The 22,869-nt window shown below is 37.8% G+C and overlaps 2 protein-coding genes across 3 annotated transcripts; both read right to left on the reverse strand.

Moving 5' to 3' along the window:
• Positions 1-202: 202 nt before the first annotated feature.
• LOC132117954 (glucose-6-phosphate 1-dehydrogenase-like) lies at positions 203-16,992 on the reverse strand. 2 transcript variants are annotated; one of them, XM_059527351.1, is made up of 14 exons: positions 16,945-16,969; positions 16,396-16,428; positions 15,869-15,987; positions 7,545-7,582; positions 7,048-7,156; positions 6,728-6,945; positions 3,891-4,049; positions 3,607-3,732; positions 3,141-3,234; positions 2,049-2,235; positions 1,203-1,438; positions 1,008-1,084; positions 833-925; positions 203-730 (listed from the first exon to the last, which is right to left on the reverse strand). In XM_059527351.1, the coding sequence occupies exons 1-14, from the start codon at positions 16,967-16,969 to the stop codon at positions 640-642; spliced, it is 1,605 nt and encodes a 534-aa protein (XP_059383334.1). In that variant the 3' UTR covers positions 203-639. The 2 variants fall into 2 exon arrangements, with proteins under 2 accessions (XP_059383334.1, XP_059383335.1); XM_059527352.1 differs by lacking the exon at positions 16,396-16,428 and having other exon boundaries at positions 204-730; positions 16,945-16,992.
• Positions 16,993-17,675: 683 nt separating this feature from the next.
• LOC132117956 (polypeptide N-acetylgalactosaminyltransferase 6-like) lies at positions 17,676-22,836 on the reverse strand. Its single transcript, XM_059527356.1, has 11 exons — positions 22,647-22,836; positions 20,890-21,375; positions 20,646-20,818; positions 20,143-20,292; positions 19,649-19,883; positions 19,406-19,523; positions 18,739-18,939; positions 18,519-18,650; positions 18,331-18,432; positions 18,014-18,184; positions 17,676-17,849 (listed from the first exon to the last, which is right to left on the reverse strand). The coding sequence occupies exons 2-11, from the start codon at positions 21,372-21,374 to the stop codon at positions 17,736-17,738; spliced, it is 1,881 nt and encodes a 626-aa protein (XP_059383339.1). The 5' UTR covers position 21,375; positions 22,647-22,836; the 3' UTR covers positions 17,676-17,735.
• Positions 22,837-22,869: the final 33 nt, after the last annotated feature.

The following is a 22,869-nucleotide window of genomic DNA, read 5'->3' on the forward strand; positions in this document are numbered from 1 at the left end:
AAAGAGACCAAATGATGCAAAAAAAACAGTACATCTTATTAATTAAATTATTGACAGAGAGCTGTGGAATGTACATTATACATCTGCTTTAATAAGACTTAAAGGTTTCAACTGGCTGAATGAATATGTTAAGACATGTTAAAATGTCATAGACACACATGCATTGGAATCCTAATCCCTATAGCTTTCCAGAAAAAAAAATCCTCAACAAAATACATGAACACAACAAATCACTGCAAGAGCAGATTGTACTTTTATACCACTTCTGAAATGTGAGCAGCATTTAATGTTAAGACATTTTCTTGTGGAAAAACAAATGCATAACAGAAGCATTGCTTTTCATTAAGAATAAAGAACGAAGGTATAAAATTTGTATGAATATCAATGATGCTCAAGTGCATAACCAATGAAATATTGAACAAAATAATCAGAAATTTCCTATAAAGCATTAAATATAATATTGAGCTGGTTATATTTAATAACATCCAAAAAAGAAAGTTTTTGCAAATCTTGTTGGTCCTTCTTTAAATGCAGAGTGCATCTCCAAATACTAAAGTGCCCTTTTCGCTCTTATTGCAGGCACTCATCTTTGGCTGGTTTTTGAAGAAGGCTTCAGCTCCTAATTTCCGTCGTCCTCTTTCACAGTTTGTGTGGGTTCACCCATTTGTATGTACCCTCATAGCGGAAGCCCACCCTCTGTACCAGCTCATCAGCCTCTGCGGGACCACGGCTATGAGAGAGAGCCAGAGGAAATGTGAGAGATATTACACAATCACTTCATGTGTATAAAAAAAAATACAAAAACAAAAAAAAACATTGAAGCAAATTTTACCTTCCGTATTTGTATTTGACAGGTGGCGTCTTCTCCTGCTCTATCTGATGAAGAAGAGGAGTGAAGATTCTCCAGGCTTCCCTCAACTCATCACTTTGAGAAAATAAGGCAAATTCAGAAATGGTCGTCTCAGAATTATTACAACAACATATTACATTTCCATTAAGAAACACACCTTCGTACAAAATGCATTTGGCTGCCACAAAAAACGTCCAGAATCAGACGTTCGTAGGCATCGGGCAGCTTAACGTCCTTTGAAAAGGGAGAACAGAGAAAAGCACATTTATCAAGTCATTTCCCACATATTATTAGTCAAAGTTGCCGACTAGGACGAAAGAGAGATTGTGAATGGATGAAAGCTGTGTTTCACCTTGTATCTGCTGTGGTAGGTCAGGTCCAGCTCGGTCTCCTCAGGGCTGAAGTAGACTCCGGGTTTCTTGCTCATCATCTTGGCGTAGATGGCCTCGTTGGGCTGCACACGCACCACTAACTCATTCCTCCTGCAGTGAGAGCTAAAGATGTCTCCAGGGACGTCTGTGAACTGCAGCCTCACCTCTGCCTTCCTCTCATTCAGAGCCTTTCCACACCTGAGGATGAAGGGAACTCCTGGAGAGAGACGGGGCGATCAAACGGGTTAATAAAATATCAACACATTCAGGAAGAGAAAGACTGTCAGGTATATACTGCTGTACAGTTTTGAGTCCATAAAATGATCTTTTGCCGTTACTGTAAGAACTTAATATACTTCTATTCAGCAAGGAAGCATTAAATTGGTCAAAAGAATGAATTGACAGAATAAAATGTTTCCAATAAATGCGTTTTTCTTCTATACATCATATTATACAGACTTCTGAAGGATCATGTGACACTGAAGGCTGGAGTAATGATGCTGAAAATACAGCTTTACCATCACAGAAATTAATACACTTGTATTGATGTATTAAAAACAGCCATTTTAAATTATATTAACATTTCACAATGTTGCCGTTTCTACTGTATTAAAAAAAAGGATGAGCATAAGAGACTTTTCAAAACACATTTTATAAGTTCCAACTATAAACTTCTAAACAGTAGTGTACTATGTGTGTTAATTTAATTTAGCCTTAAGCAACAACACTTTTAAATTTCAAGAACAAAGGGTTAGTAAAGCTTCTCATTTAAAGTCAAAACTTGGTTTGGCCAGACTGTAAATATTAGCTAATTAGCAATGGCTTACCATCCCATCGTTCGTTCTTTACATAAAGCACTGCTGTGGCAAATGTAGCCTGAGTGGAGCCTTCAGGGACCGTTTTGTCATCTAGATAACCCAGTTTAGCCTCTCCTTCTCCATCAGGATCTCCCACATACTGACCCAAGACCACATCTGAGAGAGAGACCGGCTCAATGCACTTCAGCACCTTCACCTGTAGAGGGACACAGAGAGTGAACAAAAAAAAACAGCTATTATAAAAGGAGATCTATAATACATGTAGACTGCCATTCAGGATAATTCCCATTTATTTCAGCAAAAGCACTTCACTTGGATGCATCATGAGCACTCTGTTTGTCTTTGTCCTATTAAAACAAAAAGTGCATAAATACACAAACAAGGAAAAAATTAATAAATACAAATCTACAAAACCAACCATTACAGTGAAAAGTACAAGTTTACTTCACCGTTCACACAGAAGTCTTAAAAACATTTATATAAAAATTAATAAACAAATCGCTATTTGTATGGGACTACTTAACACTGTTAAAAGCTTTAAAAAAAAAAAAAAAAAAAAAAACTTACAAAATGTAAAATAATTATAATAATTTTTTTTTAAAATCAGTACAAAACAAAATAATTGATCCGGGACGAGTAAAACTACTTAATGTTCAAAAGTCTTTAAACAAAACAAAAAGTACAAAATTACAATAAATAAATAAATCGTAAATAAACAAAATCAGTTCAAAGCAAAAGAAAAAAATAAACAAGGAAAAGCACAAACCTACTTCACATTGTCTCTAAACAAACAAACAAAAAAAACGAAAAAATTAAAACACCCTGACCCCTTGGGTACTACACAATCACCATAATGTACATTTAAAATCAAAATACGAACCAAAAATGAAGACTTCTCTGAAGCGTAATGAAGGAACCAAGACCGTAACTTATACATGCTACACTCTGCCAACCCTTTATGCCAATGTTTGGTAACTGTAAGACAGTGGTGGTGGTTGGATCAATCTGATATATTTGCTCCTCAAAGCTAAATTCAGGATCATTTAGATAAGTGCTGCAGGGGGCGGCTGTGTACGGTTCATTGGCTGACCAGCTCGTTACCTTCTCATCTCTAACATCATCAGAGCTGGTGGATGCAGGCTTCTCCATGGCAACCAGACTGAGCATCTGCAGCAGGTGGTTCTGCATCACATCACTGGAGACAGAAAAGAGAACAATACATTCATTTACATATCGTGCTTGATTAGAATATCAAAATCCTCACAGCCTTTGAAGGGAATCCTCATGTAAAGAAAGTGCAATCTATTTTTACACAAATCTTTTTCTTTTTTTTCTTTGAAATAGTGCAATTTTATTAGCATTTTCTTCTTAGGGTCTATCTTTATGGTGCTTCACACAATGCATTTTCATTGTATGGAACTTTTTGTGCAAGCATCAAAAATGTCTACAGAAGAAAATCACACAGGTTGAATGAAAAAACACGTTCAGTTTTTGGTAGATAATAATAATAATAAAAGGTCTTAGTGTCGCAGATGCAAAATATAATCTCAAAAGCAAGAAAACTAACCGAATGATACCAAAATCGTCAAAATATCCCCCTCGGCCCTGGGTACCAAACGGCTCTTTGAAGGTCAGAACCACACACGCCACACTGTCCCGGTTCCATATGGGGCCAAATATACGATTTCCAAACCTGTAGAGAAAATGGGAGTGAAAACTGACTAATGAGACACGGATACAGATGAAGAGACTCCTGGTGGAGTTTAACCCTTAATTATGCATAAATGACAACTGTGTGTGACAGCTAGTGAATGAAGCAGGCAGACCGGGATGAACAGTAGAGAGTCCCACCTGAGAACCATGAGGTTCTGGACCATCTCTTTGCCTAGGTAATGGTCTATACGGTAAATCTGGTCCTCAGTGAAGAGAGTAAAGAGATGAGTGGTTAAGTCCTCTGAGCTCTGCAGGTCACGTCCGAAAGGCTTCTCCACGATTATCCTGTTCCAGCCTCTACCAGACATACAAACACAAAATATGTGCTGTGCTTGGAAAATGCCTTTGCTAGGGGCAAACTCATATACACCGATAATCAGAAAACTGAACAGAAACTACACATCGTATCTCACAAGCATTATTTTAGAATTATTAATATACCATTTGATTATTTATTAATATTTTTGAATGAGCTTTTATTTTTATATTTTCAGTTTTAGCAATATTAGGACACATTTATTAGCCGCTTGCTCCAGCGCAAACCATCTTTTGGCATTTTACTGAAGAATTAGTGCTGAAAAGGTGTGGAAACTTATTTTTGTGTGCCTTAACTTACTGAATATGCATTTGTAGGAGTTTCCCTTTCAGGTGCAAAATTTACGGGAGGAGAGTATTAAAATGAATCACGCAATGCAATTTACTAACATTTGCACTCGTCAAATTACTGATATTTGCACCATTTTTTTACGACCCCCAAAAAAGTATGGTTTTAAACTATTTCGCACTTGAAATGGCTGCATTTGTTGTTGCTAGAAGGAGACACTGCAGAGAACAGAGAGCACGTTAGAAGGGAGAGGATTCTTTTACACACGTTTTAATTTGTTTGGAATGGCAGAAGAATAAATTATCCAAAACCGAACATATCCTTAAACTCATTTGCGCTACACTTTTTTTAGATTGTGTTGGTCATTATGGAACTGAGATGTTGCGTTGGTGTTCTTTAATTTGTTTAATTTCAGTAAATCACCCGCAGAAATTTCCACACCATCTGCTGTACACTGTTTTTGAACCGCGTTCTCGCGCCAATTTGGCCGGTTTAGTAAATCTGCCCCTTTGTTTTTTTTGTTACTAACTTGGTTTAAATATTTACATTCAGTTTTAAATTATTTGTATAAAATTTTAGTACTTAATTTCAGATATTTGCCATATCAGCTTCTCATCAGATATGCATATATTTTATTTCAGCTTTATATATATATATACACACACATGCACCTGTTCTTAAGAGTCTGACAGAACTCCATCAGCCGTTGCACCCTTTGTATCACTCCGCTTGATGAAGTTGCCGAATTTCTTACATTGAGTGTCATTACTTCGACATTTTCAGAGATGTGAGCTCCAGGGCATCAGTGGTCATTATTCAATAAATAATATTTTACATAAATAATAGCAGTATTTAGTAGGGGTGTAACGGTACGTGTATTCGTACCGGACCGTTTCGGTACAGGGCTTTCGGTACGGTGCACGTGTGTACCGAATGACCAAATGCAATATTTTGTTTTGCGGAACATAAGTACATTTTCGCGTTTCCAAACGAACATATTAAGTGGCGGAAGTCTCCGCGTTCAGTGCAAATCCCGCCCTGCAGCTGATTCTAAGGCCGCTGACACACTGGCTGCGTGTCAGTTGTGTGATGGCTGCTTCACGTTTTCTGTGCGTTTACACCAGAATCGTGCCTGACGTGGCGCTGGCATGCTGCTGCTACTGTAGGTGACATAATAGAGGGAGACTGACAGACCAGGATCTTGTCTTCACGACAACAATATCTATACTTCATGTTTAGCATACATATAAAGCCTACTGATAAAGGACACCGTCAACAGTATTGACGGCAAAATAGATTATGTTTCACAGGTGCAATATGCCAGTGTGTCACCGGCCTAAGGTCTTCAAAAGGCATCACGCGAGTGTGAACATCAGTACAACTAGGAAAAAAACGACTGTAATTCAAACGGAGCTCCCGTCGGCATTTAAACAGACCTTTGCTCTTAATTCTGACGCAATAACGAAATCTGAGCAGGTCTAAAAACTGAAACTGTTGATGCTGCACTTTACACTTTGGAAAAGTTATATATATATATTTTAAATATGAGCAGGCCTACAAGCTGGGATTGGTAATGCTGCACTGTAATCATAGTTATTTATTTATATTTTTCATTATATTTTATTATATGATATTGGTTTGAGACAGTATTTTATTTAGTGGAGAACTTTTAGCAGTATTTTATTTCTTATTCTTTTTTTATTTTATATATACTTTATTAAAAAGTAAACAAATTGTTAAAAAAAGTAATAAACAACCTGCAGTTTAATGTTTGCATTTCTTTCCCTTACTGTACCGAAAATGAACCGAACAGTGACTTTAAAACCGAGGTACGTACCGAACCGTGATTTTTGCGTACCGTTACACCCCTAGTATTTAGTATTAGGAAACCGTGTATGCATGTGTTCGCAATGGTGATGTTAGGTACATTGATCTGGCAACAATGGCAAAGATACAAGAGACTGTTTTTATGAGAAAGCAGTAAAGACTTTTATATTGAAAAGACTGAAACAGATTTTTTTTTTTACTTTTGACAGCGCTGCTCAGTGCTGTTGTTAAAAGGAAATCACCCTAAACAGATGAAAGGATAGTACGACAAAGATATATCACTTTCCTCAGTGGACATTCAAACTAATGTTTTATTTGTGAGTATGAAATTTAGCTGAAGAATGAATGCTGTATCACATGCAGGTAATCACAGTCGCTCAGTCAATCTCTCTCTTGTAATACTCTAATAAAAGCTAACTGTGTACCTTAAAAGCGGTATATTGTGTTTATTAAAGCAACTTAACGTTTCTTTGTTACTAGTTCTATTGTGCCTTCTACGATTTAATAAAAAAAGCAAGTTTAAAAGCATGTGTTTGCTCCTCACTTGGTGCTCATGCACTGATGTTTGATGTTCCTGGTGACGTCGTGGTAGACGCTGGGCGGCAGGGCCAGGTAGAAGAGGCGGTTGGCCCCAGCTCCTCCATGCAGGGACAGCAGGTGAGTGTTCAGGTTAGCGAAAGAGGATTCATCCACATACTTCCCGCTGATGTAAGAGTTTCTGCTGAAGAACGCAGCAAGGCGATCTGCCTCAGAATCTGCCACCTGAATGGAGAAAAAAAAAAAAAAAAAAGAGAAGATATTTTAACACACTGTAAATAGGCAGTAAATAGACAAATGCACATGTAAAACACTCTGAGCTGTGACCTTCATGTAGGGCATGCAGGCTGTGCGTATAGCATCCACTGTCAGATCAGAACGTGCAAAACCCACAAAATATGTCTCTTCAGGGAGAAGACCGTCTCTGAATAACCACCTACAAGAGACGAACAGAAATACTTCATACTGATCAAAGGTTTAGGTGTCAATGTTTTCTGAAAGAAATTAATACTGTTATTCATCACAAACACACTAAATTGATCAAAATTGACAGTAAGAACTTTTATTTTTACAAAAGATTTTGATTTCAATTAAACGTTCTATTCAAATTACCCAGAAAAAAAAAAATTCAAATATAAAAAGCTGAATAAACAGTAATAATTGTAGTTGAAATACAATATTAAGTTGTTGCAATATGATTAAATGCAGCCTTGGTCAGCAAAAAAAAAAAAAAAAGATAAATAAAATTCTCACCAGATTCAAATGTTTAATTGTACTCCATTAGTAAATAGTAGTATGTGTAAAAGCAAAATCAGAGTACTCACCACAAAGTTGGGTAGATTTTCTTTTTCGCCAGATCTCCCTACAAAAAGAACACATTTGTTACATCACAGAACAATTTATTAATACATACAGAATTACACAAAAGCTGTTCACTGTTTCATAGTGCAACATATTCAAAACAATTCATAGAGAAAAGCCGATCGTTGATCAGAGTTAGATTATCTTATTGGCTAAATGTTGAACACGTTGAAACCTCAGCATCATTGCAAGTCTTGCAAAAATGTGGCAACCTACTCAATGAGAGCACTATTGGGAACTTATCCCACTTTACATTTGCAAACCAATTACTAAGTTAGCAGGAGTATGATCAATTATTTATTGCTTAAGAGCCGTGAAGCTCCAACTTTTGTCTTCATTCACATTTTTATTTTTGGTTGAGAACACGGTTTCTCAATTCTTTTTTTTCTTTTCTGTGTGCTATTTTTACCCATAGTTGACAAAAAAACCACAAATGTGCAGTTAAAGGGGTCATCGGATGCCCATTTTCCACAAGTTGATACGATTCTTTAGGGTCTTAATGAGGAGTCTGTAACATAGTTTAGTTAAGATTTTTCAATCTAAATCTAACTTTTTCCTAGTGTAAAAGACACTTTTTTTTACGTTCAAAAACCGCTCTTTTCAGAGCACACCGTTTTGTAGCATGCTGCTTTAAATGTTAATGAGCTCTGCTGACCCCGCCCCTCTCTTCCAGCCATTCTCAGAGAGACCGCTTACTTTAGCTGCATTCATCATGAAACGTAATTAGCACATTATTAGAAAAGGCATGTGAAAAGGAATGTTACCAACGAAGCCGTCATTCATTCATTCAGTGCTTAAAGCAGTGGTTCTCAACCCGCAGCCAGTCACGAATTCAAATGCGGCCCAACATATGCTGAACACACACACACACACACACACACACACACACACACACACACACACACACACACACACAAAAAAACTTTTGCAATTCACTTGAAGTTCAAGCAAATAGAAACACCATATACTACGCAGCAATCATCCTTAATTGAAGAAATGTGGCAAAACATCTCTGGAGAGAACCTCATATTATTAAATTCGCTTTTTTTCGCTTTTAAAATTAAATATGCTTTCCATATTTGGATCAACATAGGCTACATTTGTGAACGCACATTTTCTGCAATGTCACGCGTCAAGTCATGCTCCAGTGCACATCTTACGCCATTGGAGAATGTGTGCCAAGGCTCTGAGCAGACGACCGCGTGGACAGGTGCGCGTGGTCAGTAGGCTTCAAAAGCACAATTGCACATGTTCAGGCAGTGTGAAGAAGCTCAATGCTACTCGAACCTGTGCAATCAGTCAATAAAGAATATAAAAGACAGCGATGACATGCAATGATTCTGGGCAATTATTTGTTCACATGTTTGTTGCAGAGCGGACCATCAGCGTGCGCTTTCGGAAGTATAAATGGAAGAAGTCTGCGTCCGCGCTGACCGTGTCTGCGTCCGGATTGCTCATGCGGAAAGTATAACACAGGCTTTACAATCTCAACTTCATTGTGCTGTTACTACATCGAGCCGAATTTCGCAAAATTGTCAGGTGTAGTAGAATTATTTATTTATTTCAATGAATCTAATCAGTTAGATATGATAATATTTAGGCTATAATATTATAAATCTAAAGCAAATACTAAAGCAAAGTCTGAGGTTTGGAAAAGTTTTGACCTTGTTTATAATGAGAATCCTCGAATAATGAGCCAGAGGGTTATATGGCTGGACGCACCATCAGTGAGCTCAGGAACGCGCTGAAGACATCTACAGTGGATTCAATCATTTTCCTCCACAAAAACACGTAGTCCTAACCTAATCTTGGAGAGTAAATGTTTTTCAAATAATAACTAAATATTAATTGAGTCTTAAATGCATAATGTAGACAGAGTAGGCTATATAAGCTGATGTTGGCATTATTATTTTATTATGTCAGCTGCTATGGCGAAGCAAATCCGACAGAGCCTTTATCTTAATTTCATTATTGCCAAATACCCATCTTAATTTAGATTATATCTTAATTCAAGGTTTTAAGAAAGACTTGTTTTTATTGGTGCGTTGGCCTATTTATATGCTAAATGAACCTATGCTATTTATAGAGTGCTGAGATATGACGATGTTACAGAGGACTTATTTTATTTTTTTGTTCAAACTTCCAAGTGGCCTATTACGTTAGTCATGTATAAATTATGTTAAAACATGTATAAATGACTCATTCCTGACAAAAGAGCTGTGCGTGCATACATTTGAATAATGTCAGCTTGTAAATGGGTTCGGGCTTTTAAAAAGCTGTCAATCAACATGTACTTGTCGGGCTCGGGTCCTGTCGGGCTTAACTTTTAAGGCCCGATTGCAGCTCTAATAGAAAATCGAATCGAGAATCGAAATCGAATCGATCTGGAACATCTGAATCGATACCCAGCCCTATCGGCTACCCAATTAATTCTTCAAATAGTAAATACAGCTACAAAGGAAATCAATCTGCATCCGTTAAACTATTTAATGGTGCCTTTAAGTCAAGCCATGTAGTCTTTTTTTTTTATATAGAGTGTAGTCTGATTAGAGTCAACTATCACCATGAATCACTGTGATTGAAGAGGAATCGAAACCTAGGGAACTGCCATAATTTCTGTAGAACACCGTGACTAATTTTACAAAAACATCTCATTATAAAGATGACTAAATAATAAATGCAAAATACACAAAAACAAGATAGAATGTAGTTTAAAAAACAGTCGACCCATCCCTCCACCATGTGATTCAATCTTCTCAATGCAAAGGTCATTGATCTCAGCAGATCTGCTCCACACCCATTCAGACACATGAGAAGTGATCTGTGCACGGTGAGACAGCACTATTCTGTTTGTCTTGGATGATTTATGGCAATGTGGGAGAGTCCCAGCTTTCCAGATATGAATTATTGGGGGATGTTATTAAATGTATCAGCTCGCTATTTAATTAGTCGATCCTGCTGCTGTGCAAAAAAGCAATAAGTAATGGTGACTTGACAAAATTCATACATGACCTTTTAGCATCGCATTATTAAACTTAAACAAACAAAAAACTAAGCAGCAAGAAAAACTATGTATTTATTCTGATAGTGACATTCCAAAAGAAAAGTGACATGTTTTTGTGGAATGTGTGTCTTAGTGAAGACAGTGTAAACTGTAGATCATGATGCGAAGGCCACTGGGTCGATTTCCAGGGAAATGCAAGAAATGGAGAAAGACACACACAAAGTCAAGGTACAGTAATGCAGTCAACACCTGGGGTTTCAGTTCCAAACACTTAAGCAGCTTAAACCCCAATATTAAATTTTTTGGCGCTAGACAAAATTGACAACAAATTCTGTTGATTGAGCATTTAAGGTAAAAAACATTTCAGAAATATTATATATATATATATATATATATATATATATAAAATCATTAAAGGCCTAGCTTAATTCTGTTGCTTCGTCTGATTTATGGAAAATGTCTCGATTGTAAAAAGGAAGTTTTTTTGTCATTATATAATGGCAACTGATGAGCAAACTCCACATGCAAGTTAAACAGAATTTTTTTTATTTTTATTAAATCAAATGACCCTCGCTTGTTTTTAATTCTAATGAAGAGTGTTATTTGCAAAGCTTCAAAGCTAATGACAACTAGTCACACCGGAATACTCACAAACTGCCTTTAAAATGAAGTTGGGTACAAATTTGGTAACATGACAGCCTGGCTGGGGGTCGATGCACTGAATCTAAGTGGCTCAAGGTTAGACAAATGAGGTGATGTTGCATCTGCATTTTGACATTGTTTCTGAATGGACTTCATATTAAGCCATAAACCGGTGGAAACCTTGCCAACCAAAAATTCAGACCTGGCCATGCATATCCCTCACTCCACCATCTTTCTGACTGCACCCTCATCCCAAACACAAGCCCGCTTTTTTACCTCTCTCCATTCACACCAACTGAAAGAAAAGTGCTGACAGACAGTAATATTGCATAACACCGGTCAATAGCACCCTATTTAAAAAGCCAAACAATAAGAACAGGAAAATCCAACAGTAACAAAGATCGTTTGACAAAGCAGTTGTGTAAAAACGGAGTAGTAAAAAGTTGAACAAAACAAGGAGGAACAAGGAAAATCTAGCCAAAAATGAGGAAGAGGGTTTAAAATTTCACAAATAAAAAGTTAAGATTAACAGTCTATTGAGAAGTGTAAAAGCCTGAACTACTATAATGCAAACTTCACTTTCAATTCATTCTTAATATTCTGTATGAGTTTTATTTTTTTTATACATTGGTACATTGGGTCTTTCAGCATTTACAGTTGTGAACCTAATCAAGGCTGTCTAGAGATAATAAGTCTTTCATCATGTCTAGCCAATCACAGATCTTCTGTCACCACACTCGAACGATCAACTGTTAAGGGCTCAAGCGTCTATGGGCTGTGAAATCCACTGAATTACTCAACCACCCTGTCCTGTCTGGATCTTAAAAAAAAAAAAAAAAAAGCCCTACGCTGGCAATGTCCCTTTCATGGTTGCATTATTTCTGCTGTACTTCCTTGTACAAAACATCAAGGTTGTTTTATTAATTCAGAGGAATCTGAGATGATCTTCTTTTATTGGATCAGCAGTTAACAGGCTGTGCTGTAGCGGTAAGCAATGAAAACATAATACTGCTGCTGCTCCATAAGCGCCACCTGCTGTCAGAGAGTGAATTTGCATTCTTATCCAGCCTGTCTGCGGTTTTCGGTCAGATGTTTTATGTGGTATAGTTTCACAAAGCTAAATCAAAGTCACGAAGGCAAGTCATGTCACTCGGCGGCCATCTTTAAAATGCTTCTCGGGCATGCAAGTGCAACTCCTATCTCTTTGAATGGGAAAACGTCAAATTCTCCAAAACTGTTTGCCAAGCTTAAGATAAAGTTTCAGATTTGAAAAATCACCAATGAAACCTAACAACTACTGTCTCGAATGTTTCTTTTGCTCAAATAGCATTATAGAAAGCTTATTTTTCAGAATCAAATCAGCCAGTGCGCATGAACGCTGATTGTTTCTATAGCAACCGGGACTTCTAAGGGCAGCTGCAGTGACGCGCTGACTTTACTGATTAGTGATTGGCTCTTTTGCCCAGAAGGCGGGGCTTCGTTCAATAGAGCGGCCATATTGAGTGTTGCATGTTCCCCCCATTCAAAACTATACGAGTGACACGTCTTGCATTCTATAGTCTTTGGTTAAATTCATTCCATTTTTGGTTCAAATTTCAGAATTATACAATCCAACCAATCCAAAAGTGCTCATGTACACATCATCTTTGTTTAAATTGTGATTAAAATGCAGTGGTTGCCTCTCATTTGTAATGAAATGGGCACAGGCAAAGTCATAGTTTGTTTATATGAACTAGAGCTGCAACTAACGATTATTTTTTCTGTCGACTACTCTAACGATTATTTTTATTACAATAAATAATTAATGTTCTTTTTTTGATTAGCTAATGAATCCTTTGGATAACTTTACAAAAAAATATAAGTACAACTTCTAATATTTCAACCTTTATTCATTTTCAACCAATGTGGTTGAAGTTTTTACAGTATACAAACATAAAGAGGCAAAGAAAATTATTTTACTATGGTAAATATGAGTTTACAATAGCGTTTATAATTAAACCACAGTAGCCACAAATTTACAGTTGTCTGAGACGTCATGAAATGTTCTTTAGCATCACAAACCATAAAATGTAGTCAGGGTTCTCTTATGGTTTAGCATGGTTTCCAGAGATCTGGAGCTGATTCGGGGTAGCTCGGTGGTCTGTGACTGTTGTCTCGCGGCGCGCTGTCTTTTAAGGGGCCGTTCACATATTCACAAGTTCGTTATTTCCAATGTAGGAGCGCGATATGCACGCTCATAATGGAAGCGACGCGGTCACAACGCACACGCGAAAACAGGCGCGTTCGCACCGCATCGAGTTAAAAACCATTTAAACTTTTCAGAATACCGCAAGCGCACCGTGGGCCATGTGACAAGAACTAACCAATCAGCTTCATCCTTTCCCGTAACAACGTTGAATGAGGGAACAGCTGATCATAGCTGTATATGGATTGCCATTTTGAAATAAATTTAGTAGCAGAGCTACTGCAAGCGATTTTTAGTGCTGCAAATCCATTTATCCTTTGCTGAAATTTCCGCATCTTCATGGAGAGAGCATGTCATGGTTGCTTAGCAACGGCAGACGCCCCAGGGGTGCAACTGCCCGAGCGCTTTGGAAAGGAGAAAGCGGCGCGACTAGCGTTTTACACATGTTTTTAGGCGTGATATGTGAACGCCTCTAACGCATGTTCGAAACCCGCGCCAACACAGACTTACTTTATTTTTTTTTTATCCTTCCTTCAGCCGCTACGGGTGATCATACCAATAACTTGTAATCTTTACAAGAATATAAGAATCATGCAATGAGCAAGTCTGCGTTTACTAGACACTTAATAAATCACATCAGTTTGTGCTTTTAGAATCGCCAAATCTGCTGCGGTCGTTCCATCACATCTGCAGCAAAGACCTGAACCAGGAAGTTGGTCACCAGATCACACGGTAACCAGTTAAACCGTAACACCGGAGAGCGCCAGGATGTTTTCCTCTGAGGTGTTCGTGCATCGCATTTGTGCTGCCGTGGTACACCATATCGGTTTTGCAAAGGGAACAAAGGGCCATTTTATTTGGCCTCTGTTTAAAGTATTCCCATATTTTTGATAACAGTGGTCTCCGTTTTTGTGATAGAATCCAACTTTCTCCATTCCCAGTATGCCATTACGCGAGATGTAAACAGTGTGACGCGTCGACGCATTTTTATATTTTTTATACAATAATTATTGTAGAAATTGTCTCACATTGTGAGTTGTGTGAATCGTTACCTCCCTAGTTTTCACAAATTTTTAATTAGGACTACCACTTCTTACCTAAAATCAATCCCAACACCACCAACATGAAATGGAAAGCATGGCACAATCATTAATAAACATGCAGTATTATGTAACTGGAGCTACAAAAGAAAAGCAAGGGGAAGAAAGTTTGCAGCAAGGACTGGTGGGGGGGGGGGCCGTCAGAGTAGAGTTTACAGAATGACGACATCATGGAAAGTGTGATGAAATCTGGTGATGAAACTGTATGCGCGCCTGTGCCAGTTGTAATTAGCTTTGCAAACTGGGAAGTTGTGGGGAGTGTGTTTTTCCGAGTAACACTTTTGATTAGAGAACACATTCACTATTAATAAGAGTTATTGATAGTTAGTAAGGTAGCTGTTGCAGCAGTTATGTTTAGGTATGGGGTAGGGTTTAGGGATGTAGAATATGGTCATGCAGAATAAGGCATCGATGTGTGCTTTAGAAGTACTAATAAGCAGCCAATATGCATGCGAATAAGCAACTAGTCAATAGTGAATAGTGTTCTCTGAATAGTGTTTTTTGAATAAGTGGTTTACATGCAACAAATGTATAGGTATATTCCAGGAGTTGGAATTGAAATTTGGGAAATTAGAATTGGATTGAGGTGTTCACATGATTCAGTATTTAACAGAACATTGGCAATTTCAGATTAATATCATAATACTGATGTGCAAGAAAAAAGTAGCCCAAATACACAAATTTTTGGTTTGTCAATAAATGTAAAGTGTATAAAATAAGAGACAATTCATGTCTTCAGAGGAGACCGAATCAACTCCTCATTAGTAAAGAGAGAGAGATTTAAATATAAGCTACCACCGAGCGCCAACCTCCCGCTCTCTCTCGTGAGGCCAATAGGGAAGTGACTAAAACTGCAATTCATCGACTGGCCGCTTGAGGCTGGCTGCAAAAGGGAGTCAGTCCCATAGACTCCCCATGTTAAAATGCCCAACTTTACAGCAGGAAAAAACGTTTACAGCCTGGTTCAAAAAATGATTTTGGTCTAAATAGCTAATTTTGCCCTTCATGACAACTGTGAGGGGGGTGAATTTTTTTATAACTCATCCGTTTAAATTATTTTACTTACTTAAAATTCTGCATAATTAAGGGCGTAGCCACTTGAGTGACAGGTGGATTGCCGCTGCTGACACTGCCGTCGTGCTAGGTGGGTGTGGCTACAGCAACTAGCTCCCGCCTTTTTGCCCATTTTTTGATTGTCCGGGAGAGTCGCGCGGTGATGCGCTGCCAAGATGGCGACGGCCCGCTCCACACACTTTAGGCTTCAAAAACTCTCTTCAGGAGTCACCGGGGACGTCACGGACACTACGTCCACGTTTTTATACAGTCTATGGCTACCACACACACACGGAGACTCACCGAAGCCCCCATGATGATGAAGATATGAACGTCAGACTGGTGAAACTCCACATCATCGTGTAGCTCTTTCCTCAGCTGCCCAAACACTTCAGAGCGTGAGAGGGGAAGACTCATCTTGTCTGTCAAGAGGTCAGAAAAACATTAAACCACAGATCTCAAGTGGTCCTCATGTTCATACAGTCATGTCAAAAGTAGGTTTATGATTTTTGCTCAACATATAGTTCAATGTCAAAGGCATTAGTATGAATATTAAACTAATAACACAACCACAGAGCAAGTTTGTAAACTAAATTTCCTTATTTGGAAGACGTACATGCCAAAAAAAAAAAAAAAGTAGTCTAGAAAAATTATGATAAATGCACATAAATTAATAAAAATGCAAACTTTCACATGCAATAATTCCTTGCCAATGCAGAGTCACTTGCCCTCTTTAGGAAACAGACAAAAAACCAACTACAGTGTTGACTAGTCTAGTCATTTGACAAATCACATCACAACTGGGACGCATTGGGATGACAAAGTCCTACCACTGTGTTCAGGGACTGTAGTGTGTGCTCTCTCTGTGGCATACAGAAGAGATATACATAGAAACCTCGTGACACAAAAACACAACTTCCCACAAACCCCCACTATTTGAGTATACCGTAATGTTATTAGCACAATCCCTTATTTAACAGGGCTCAGCCTGGCACTGACGTAACAGCCTGCTGATTATTTTACGAAGTGCATCACATTCAAAACAAATGCCTTAAACATCGATATTTGGAATAAACCGAACATCGAATTCTACAAGATAAAGCATGGTAAGGGAAATCTGAAGTTAGTAGACAGCAGAACATACACTGCAGAATCTGCATGACAACATGCTAACGTCACTTACTTTTAGTGCGCTTTTTTAACCAAACAAAAATTGCTTAATAGACTTAAAGGCTAAAGACCTGTAACAGATTCAGCGCAAGAAAAATGTAACAATAGCGGCTACAGTGTCATTCTTTAAGACAGTTTCCTCCTTCCCTGTTGAAATGACACGGCGGGCTTCTGTGCTTTTATTGGTGTAACGTTAGAGAGGAACTCACCAGCGCTTGCTCGACTCCCCATCATTGCTGGAGCGTATGGCGTCACCACGCAGCTGCGCTGATGATAAGCGACGTGGGCGGGGGCAGACTGCAGGAGGACGGTGATTGACAGCTAAACGCTCCAATCGTGTATATCTAATGAGCATTAAAATCCTGCTGATTAGAGCTAGAAAAGGTGTCGAATGTAGCGCTCTGCACAGAGTGTCAGCATGTCACTGCAGATTAAAAATAAAATACTCTAGCTTACAAGAAAGTAATAATTGGAACAATTAAGCGTATATATTTATAAGCTACCTCAATGACTTGGTAGTTAGTTCTGCTGCGTAATGCTAAATGTCTAACAACACAAAGGTACTCAATTCTTTTGCATTAGCGCCACCTTGCGTTAATGTACATACTTGATTTGATTTTTAAGTAGATTTACTACGAGATAGCAAAACCGTTAAGTCTACATCCAGTCCTTGCACAAGTGGCTTACAAAAAGACAAATTCATCATCAGCTTTCATTTTATAAATACATTGGTCAAATGCTACAACTAACCAGCGTTCAATGCGAAAAACACAACTGTTAATTAAAAGTGTGCATTATTTGACAATGAATTTAGTACATATAATCAAGTTTAACTCAGTTTCATTTGAGATTTATAAGTCAAATAATTAATAACTCCTGATACATTGCACAAACTTACATTACAGCAAAACCGTGATGCAACATTTGTTTAAAAATTCATTGCTCTTCTGTTTTGTACAAGATTCCAAAAAAAGGAGGACGAGCCCCTTTTGACTTCATATCAGATGAAAGACCAGTGCTGATAACTGTTGGCAGGATCACAGTTTTTCATGATGATGTTGCCATACTCCACCATTAAACACTTACTGAAAAGAACATTGAGGAGAAGATATATCTGCAAAGAATTACAAATATACAAAAGGTAAGATAACAACAAATCTCTAGAAGATAACACCCACAAAAGTTTGGGATTATAAGATCATTTTGTGCCATAAGTTCTTTGATTATTTGTGAAATTACGCAGCCAGAGGCAAAGGGATGTTAGGATATGTACCACACCTGTTGGGAAACAAGAATGAAACTCCACGTCTGCTGTGGAGCTGGGACGGTTCCTTCACCCTGAAAGCTGCACAGCTCCACTCGCACAGGTGCAGGCTCGATTGTCGCATGCAGACACAGCTGCTTATTAATATTATGCCTCAGCTCCTGATGTGACGTGTACTCAAAATACTACAAAGCAAAACAAATGTTTGATGAAGTAAAGAAAAATGGCCAATATGGCCAAATGTTAGTGCTATTTGCATACTATTATAGTATTTATTAATATTAATCAATTACAAAATGAATTATTTGCAGTGTGCTTTTGTTTATTTTACCTGATTTATTCCCATTTTGTGGCAAATAAATAAAACCACCGACTTCCCTCCAGGATTTTTCTCACCAATATCAAGACAAGTGTTTGTGGCAATGTTCTTCAACTACAGACAGAATATGCACAAATTTGTTGTATTGTTTTTCTGGTAATAGCTATGGCAATAAATCTGAAATTATAACACTACATTACCGATCCAAACAGCACAGGGTTCAAATCGGGCACAAAGCCCTCAGTGAAAATGTTTTCTAGGTACCAAGAGAAATTTCTGCAATGCAGCTTCTCTTTGAGCTTCAGGCGCTCACTGATGTCCCCATATGATTTCTGTGCTCCTCAGAGGTAGAAGATAAATATGTGAGCTCTACAATTAAGTTTGCCATCTAAAATATTGTAATTTAAATCTCTCTCTTACCTCTGCTGCAATGGCAGCAGCCTTCTGATTTCTGTTGTAGAAAATCTTCTTGTAATCATCCATCCAGACTTCTGCGAGGCGAACCTGGTTGCGTGCGATCACATCTATGCCTTTAGGGAAGGAATGGGGACTTTTGGTGCGAAAAATGTGGCCGACCACAGAACAGGGAATGATCTCTAGACTGCCTCCACACAACCATACCTGCAAGAGCCAATACATCAGGTATGACACCAGAACAGTGGGAACAATTGTTGTTGTTTGTATTATTTATATAACTTAACATTTTAAATTCTCTTTTTTTGTTTTTGAACTGTACTTTTGTCTTATATATTTATTTATTTTTTTCCTCTTTCATTTTTTTATTTATGTTTTAGCTTTAGTAATTTTGGTACAAAAAAAAAAAAATTATATATATATATATATATATATATATATATATATATATATATATATATATATATAAAATAAACACTGTACACAAAATTTGAAATGTAATTAAAGAAAATGATTTGTAATGATTAACAAAAAAAAACTAACAGTTGTCAGATGTCAAAATCTTCAATTTCTTTAAATTTTAAATTCAAAAAAAATTTTTTTTTTATAAAAATAATAATAATAAAGTTCACTCAATGGATGCAAAAGATAGAAACCTATGAGAGGGTCTTACCCTAAATGACATTTCTATGTTCTCTGCTCCCCAAAACTCCATCTTGTCATCATAAGTTCCAACGTGTTCAAAGAACTGCTTGTAAATGGCAAAAAGCCCTCCGGCAATAGTGGGTGTCCTGAATGAAAAATGAAACCATGTGAAACCTGGCATCTCATATGCGACAGCAATATAAATGCAATTTAAATTCAAATGTGTTATGAGAAAGGGGTCTCCGTTTGGGTAAATCTGTAGATCATTTGCCTGACAGGATAGGTTTCATCTTTGCGTTTCACCCGCTCTTCTTCAGGTATAGACTCCCAGCCAAAGCTCAGGATCCAGTCAAAGTTCCCCCGAGTATGTGTGGGGGCCGACATCATTGGCTTAATGAACTGTAGGTTGTTCTTGTTGATGACAGCAATGCTTGGGCTCACAACTGTGGTAGGTTCCTGAACTAACCGGGCCAACAGGGGCTCCAACCAACCATAGAAACACTCACCTGACACAAACATACAAGCATGATAACTTAAACTCTGAATAGACTAATGTTTACCATTCTCTTCCTTATGTTTCCACCTTTTACTTTAATAAAACACTACATTCTCACATCTTTATGAATATAATATATTAACCTTTTAGAGGACTAAGAATTGAACAACAGTCAAGAGCCACTACTAGATTTGAGACCATTTAATTCAATGTGTATAAAGCCATAGGTTGTGCTGCACTATATAAAGATGCCCACAGTATGTACTCACAGTGGGAGTCCAGGAAGGCGAGCACCTGTCCTCCAGCCTCTCGTGCACCCATCAGTCTAGCAGTGATTAGACCTTTCCTCTCACGCTGCCTCAACACACGCACAATCTGAAGAGACTGGACATACTGCTCTAATGGGGCTTTGAGATGATCTGAAATGAAAATAAAAGTAAAGTAAAAATCAACACTAAAACTAAACTACAAGAGTGTGTTGTGGGGGGTAATGAGGCAATGACATGTTCCGGGTGGTTGCAAAGTTGTTGTTAAGATGGTTTGGGTGCTGGCTAAGGTTTTGCTAGTGTGTTGATTGATAGGCTGTTCGGATTAGTTACTAAGCCATTAATCCTGGGTTGTTTCTTAATGGCTCAAGTCAAAAAAATCCCATCACCAGGTCTTTATGATATTGCTTGGCTCCTTCCATCAGCAGGATTCCATTAAATTAATTTGCTCTTTTTATTGTCGACCTTATTCAAAGGAGATGCAATGCATATATGCCTTTACTTACCTTGAGTACTTGCATCATCCACCAGTAGGATTTCTTTAAGTAAAACAGCCGGTGTAGTGTGTAAGACACTGCTGATGGTGCGGAGAAGAGTGGACCATGCCTCGTTGTGGAACACAATGATCACACTGGTAGTGGGCAACCGTGGACATCTGCTGAACTTCTGCTCAATGCATCTTGGAAGAGTAACAGTGAACTAGTGCTTCATTATCAAAAGGTAAAATATGAACGATCCTGTGGTACTCACTCTGGAGGCCGCGTGTCGACACCAAGACTGCGGTGGAGGGAGATGCGGTCACTGGCAAACTGGTTGAAGCCATTTCTGTTAAGACCCTCCTGCTTCTCCCTAAGCTCTACAGGTGTCAAGATGCCAGTTGTGAAGGGCTTTCCATCAGCCCCAGGTCCTTCTGGATCCTCCTGAGGTCTCTCTATGTGAGGCCTGAGCTCTTCCATGCTGTAGAAACCAGAGGAACATCTGGCATCTCCAGATAATGCAAAAGCCCTTTCAAAAGGTGGTATAGAGGTATGCGTCTGAACATGCCAGAAGGCACTGGAATTCCTTCTCGCACTGCCTCTATATCTTGGCTTTAAGGGAAGATCTTGATACCAGTAGCTGGCAGACCTCTGCCCTCCTAGATCAAGCAGTAATACCCACAGAATGGCGATTAATAGGCTTAGTCCCAAGATGCTCAGTTTTATGGGTAGTTTACATTGAGTAATCCGTAAGCTCATCCTAGAAGAAAATAAAACAAACAGGATATTATCTTGAAGTTCAGCCATTTGCAGCATCGGAAAATGTCTGCAGTAAATCTGTGCTGTTTTCCGTTTCAGTAGTTAACAAGCTCATATTAATTGAGGAAATAATGTGAAACATGGAATATTTTGTTAATTTGTCACACAGCAGAACTATTTTAAAGCTACACTATGTTCAGTAGGTTAACCCTTTGTTCCTAGACAACCATAAACCAAATTGGTGATATGACCAACAAATATTTGAAGTCTATAGTGTTAGCAGCATGATGTTAGCTCTAAACTGCTGGATGATACAAGTTTGTTAAAATGATAGGAGAAGGGTAATTTGAGCCCAAAGTATTATTTTACAGTAATTCAATAATATTTCATTCATTTTATACCAAACATTTTTGATTTTGTTCTGGAGTTGATTTTGTTGAAAATGTTAAACAGGTCTATTTATGAAAATTGGTTATTGACGTTTTTTTTAAGGAAGTTGTATTTCCCTGCAACACTTATAAGTAAGAGGTTGAGTAATTAGCCCAGTTTGCACACAGATTTTACAAATTCATATTTATTGATTTTCCCTTCCTTTGACACAGCATGAGGTGAAAATGTTCAGTTTTACTTAACCATAATCTGTGGCAAGTTTTTTAGGAAAGCCATACATTGAAAGCAGTTTCTTTAAGATCTAAAGTTATTCCCAAGGATGCACCACATCATGACATTTATGTAAATATTTAAGTTGGCCCTGGAGCAGTTTAAAATCATCATACATGTAGTTGAAGAGCATTGTTTTAGTAGTTCTCCTCTGAATATGTGGCAGTGCACTACGATACAGGACATCCTATCAAAAACAAATGTTGAGTAATAAAGAATTCAAACTACTACTGTTTATTAAATAACTATTGTAATCTTAGAAAGAACCACAAAGCCAAACCTAAAAGACTATACGTGACCCTGGACCACAAAACCATTCATAAAGATCACTGGAACATTTGTAGCTATAGCCAACAATACACTGTATACATCGAATTTTCTTTTATGACAAAATTCATCAGGATATTAAGTAAAGAACACGTTCCATGAAAATTTCCTACCGTAAATGAATCAAAACTTAATTTTTGATAAGTAATATGTATTTAAATTTGGACACCTTTAAAGACGATGTTCCCAATATTTTGATGTTTTTACACGCTCAGATTTCAGATCGTATTTTGTTTTATAAAAAGGACTGAGGTGGCTCAAAGAGTGGTGCTTCAATGTACTTACCTGCACTAAAGCGAAGCGTTGAAACCACTTCTCAGTTGTAAACAAACATACACGCCACAGAAAATATTTAGAAAATGTCTCGTGTTAATTTTTCTTAAAGCAGTAATTTTTGACGTCACGCCAGGTGCATCTCATTGGATTATTTAACCCTTGGTTTAATTCCTGCACAAACAAATCTTGTGCCAAGTAACAGCGAATTAGTAAGTGGACTGAGGGGATATTT

The sequence above is a fragment of the Carassius carassius genome, chromosome 37 (genome assembly GCF_963082965.1).
Source record: "Carassius carassius chromosome 37, fCarCar2.1, whole genome shotgun sequence".
Classification (NCBI taxonomy): domain Eukaryota; kingdom Metazoa; phylum Chordata; class Actinopteri; order Cypriniformes; family Cyprinidae; genus Carassius; species Carassius carassius.

What these genes read in the sequence shown, in the direction of transcription:
- LOC132117954 (XM_059527351.1), bottom strand. Translation starts at nt 16,969, where the DNA reads ATGATGGGGAGTCGAGCAAGCGCTG. An exon ending in TACAGTCCCTGAACACAGTG is followed by an intron (nt 15,988 to 16,395) that starts GTAGGACTTTGT and finishes ACCTCTTGACAG; the next exon opens with ACAAGATGAGTCTTCCCCTC. An exon ending in CCTACCACAGCAGATACAAG is followed by an intron (nt 1,085 to 1,202) that starts GTGAAACACAGC and finishes CCCTTTTCAAAG; the next exon opens with GACGTTAAGCTGCCCGATGC.
- LOC132117956 (XM_059527356.1), bottom strand. Translation starts at nt 21,374, where the DNA reads ATGAGCTTACGGATTACTCAATGTAAACTACCCATAAAACTGAGCATC. An exon ending in CTGCTGCCATTGCAGCAGAG is followed by an intron (nt 18,651 to 18,738) that starts GTAAGAGAGAGA and finishes TGAGGAGCACAG; the next exon opens with AAATCATATGGGGACATCAG. An exon ending in ACCCTGTGCTGTTTGGATCG is followed by an intron (nt 18,433 to 18,518) that starts GTAATGTAGTGT and finishes TTCTGTCTGTAG; the next exon opens with TTGAAGAACATTGCCACAAA.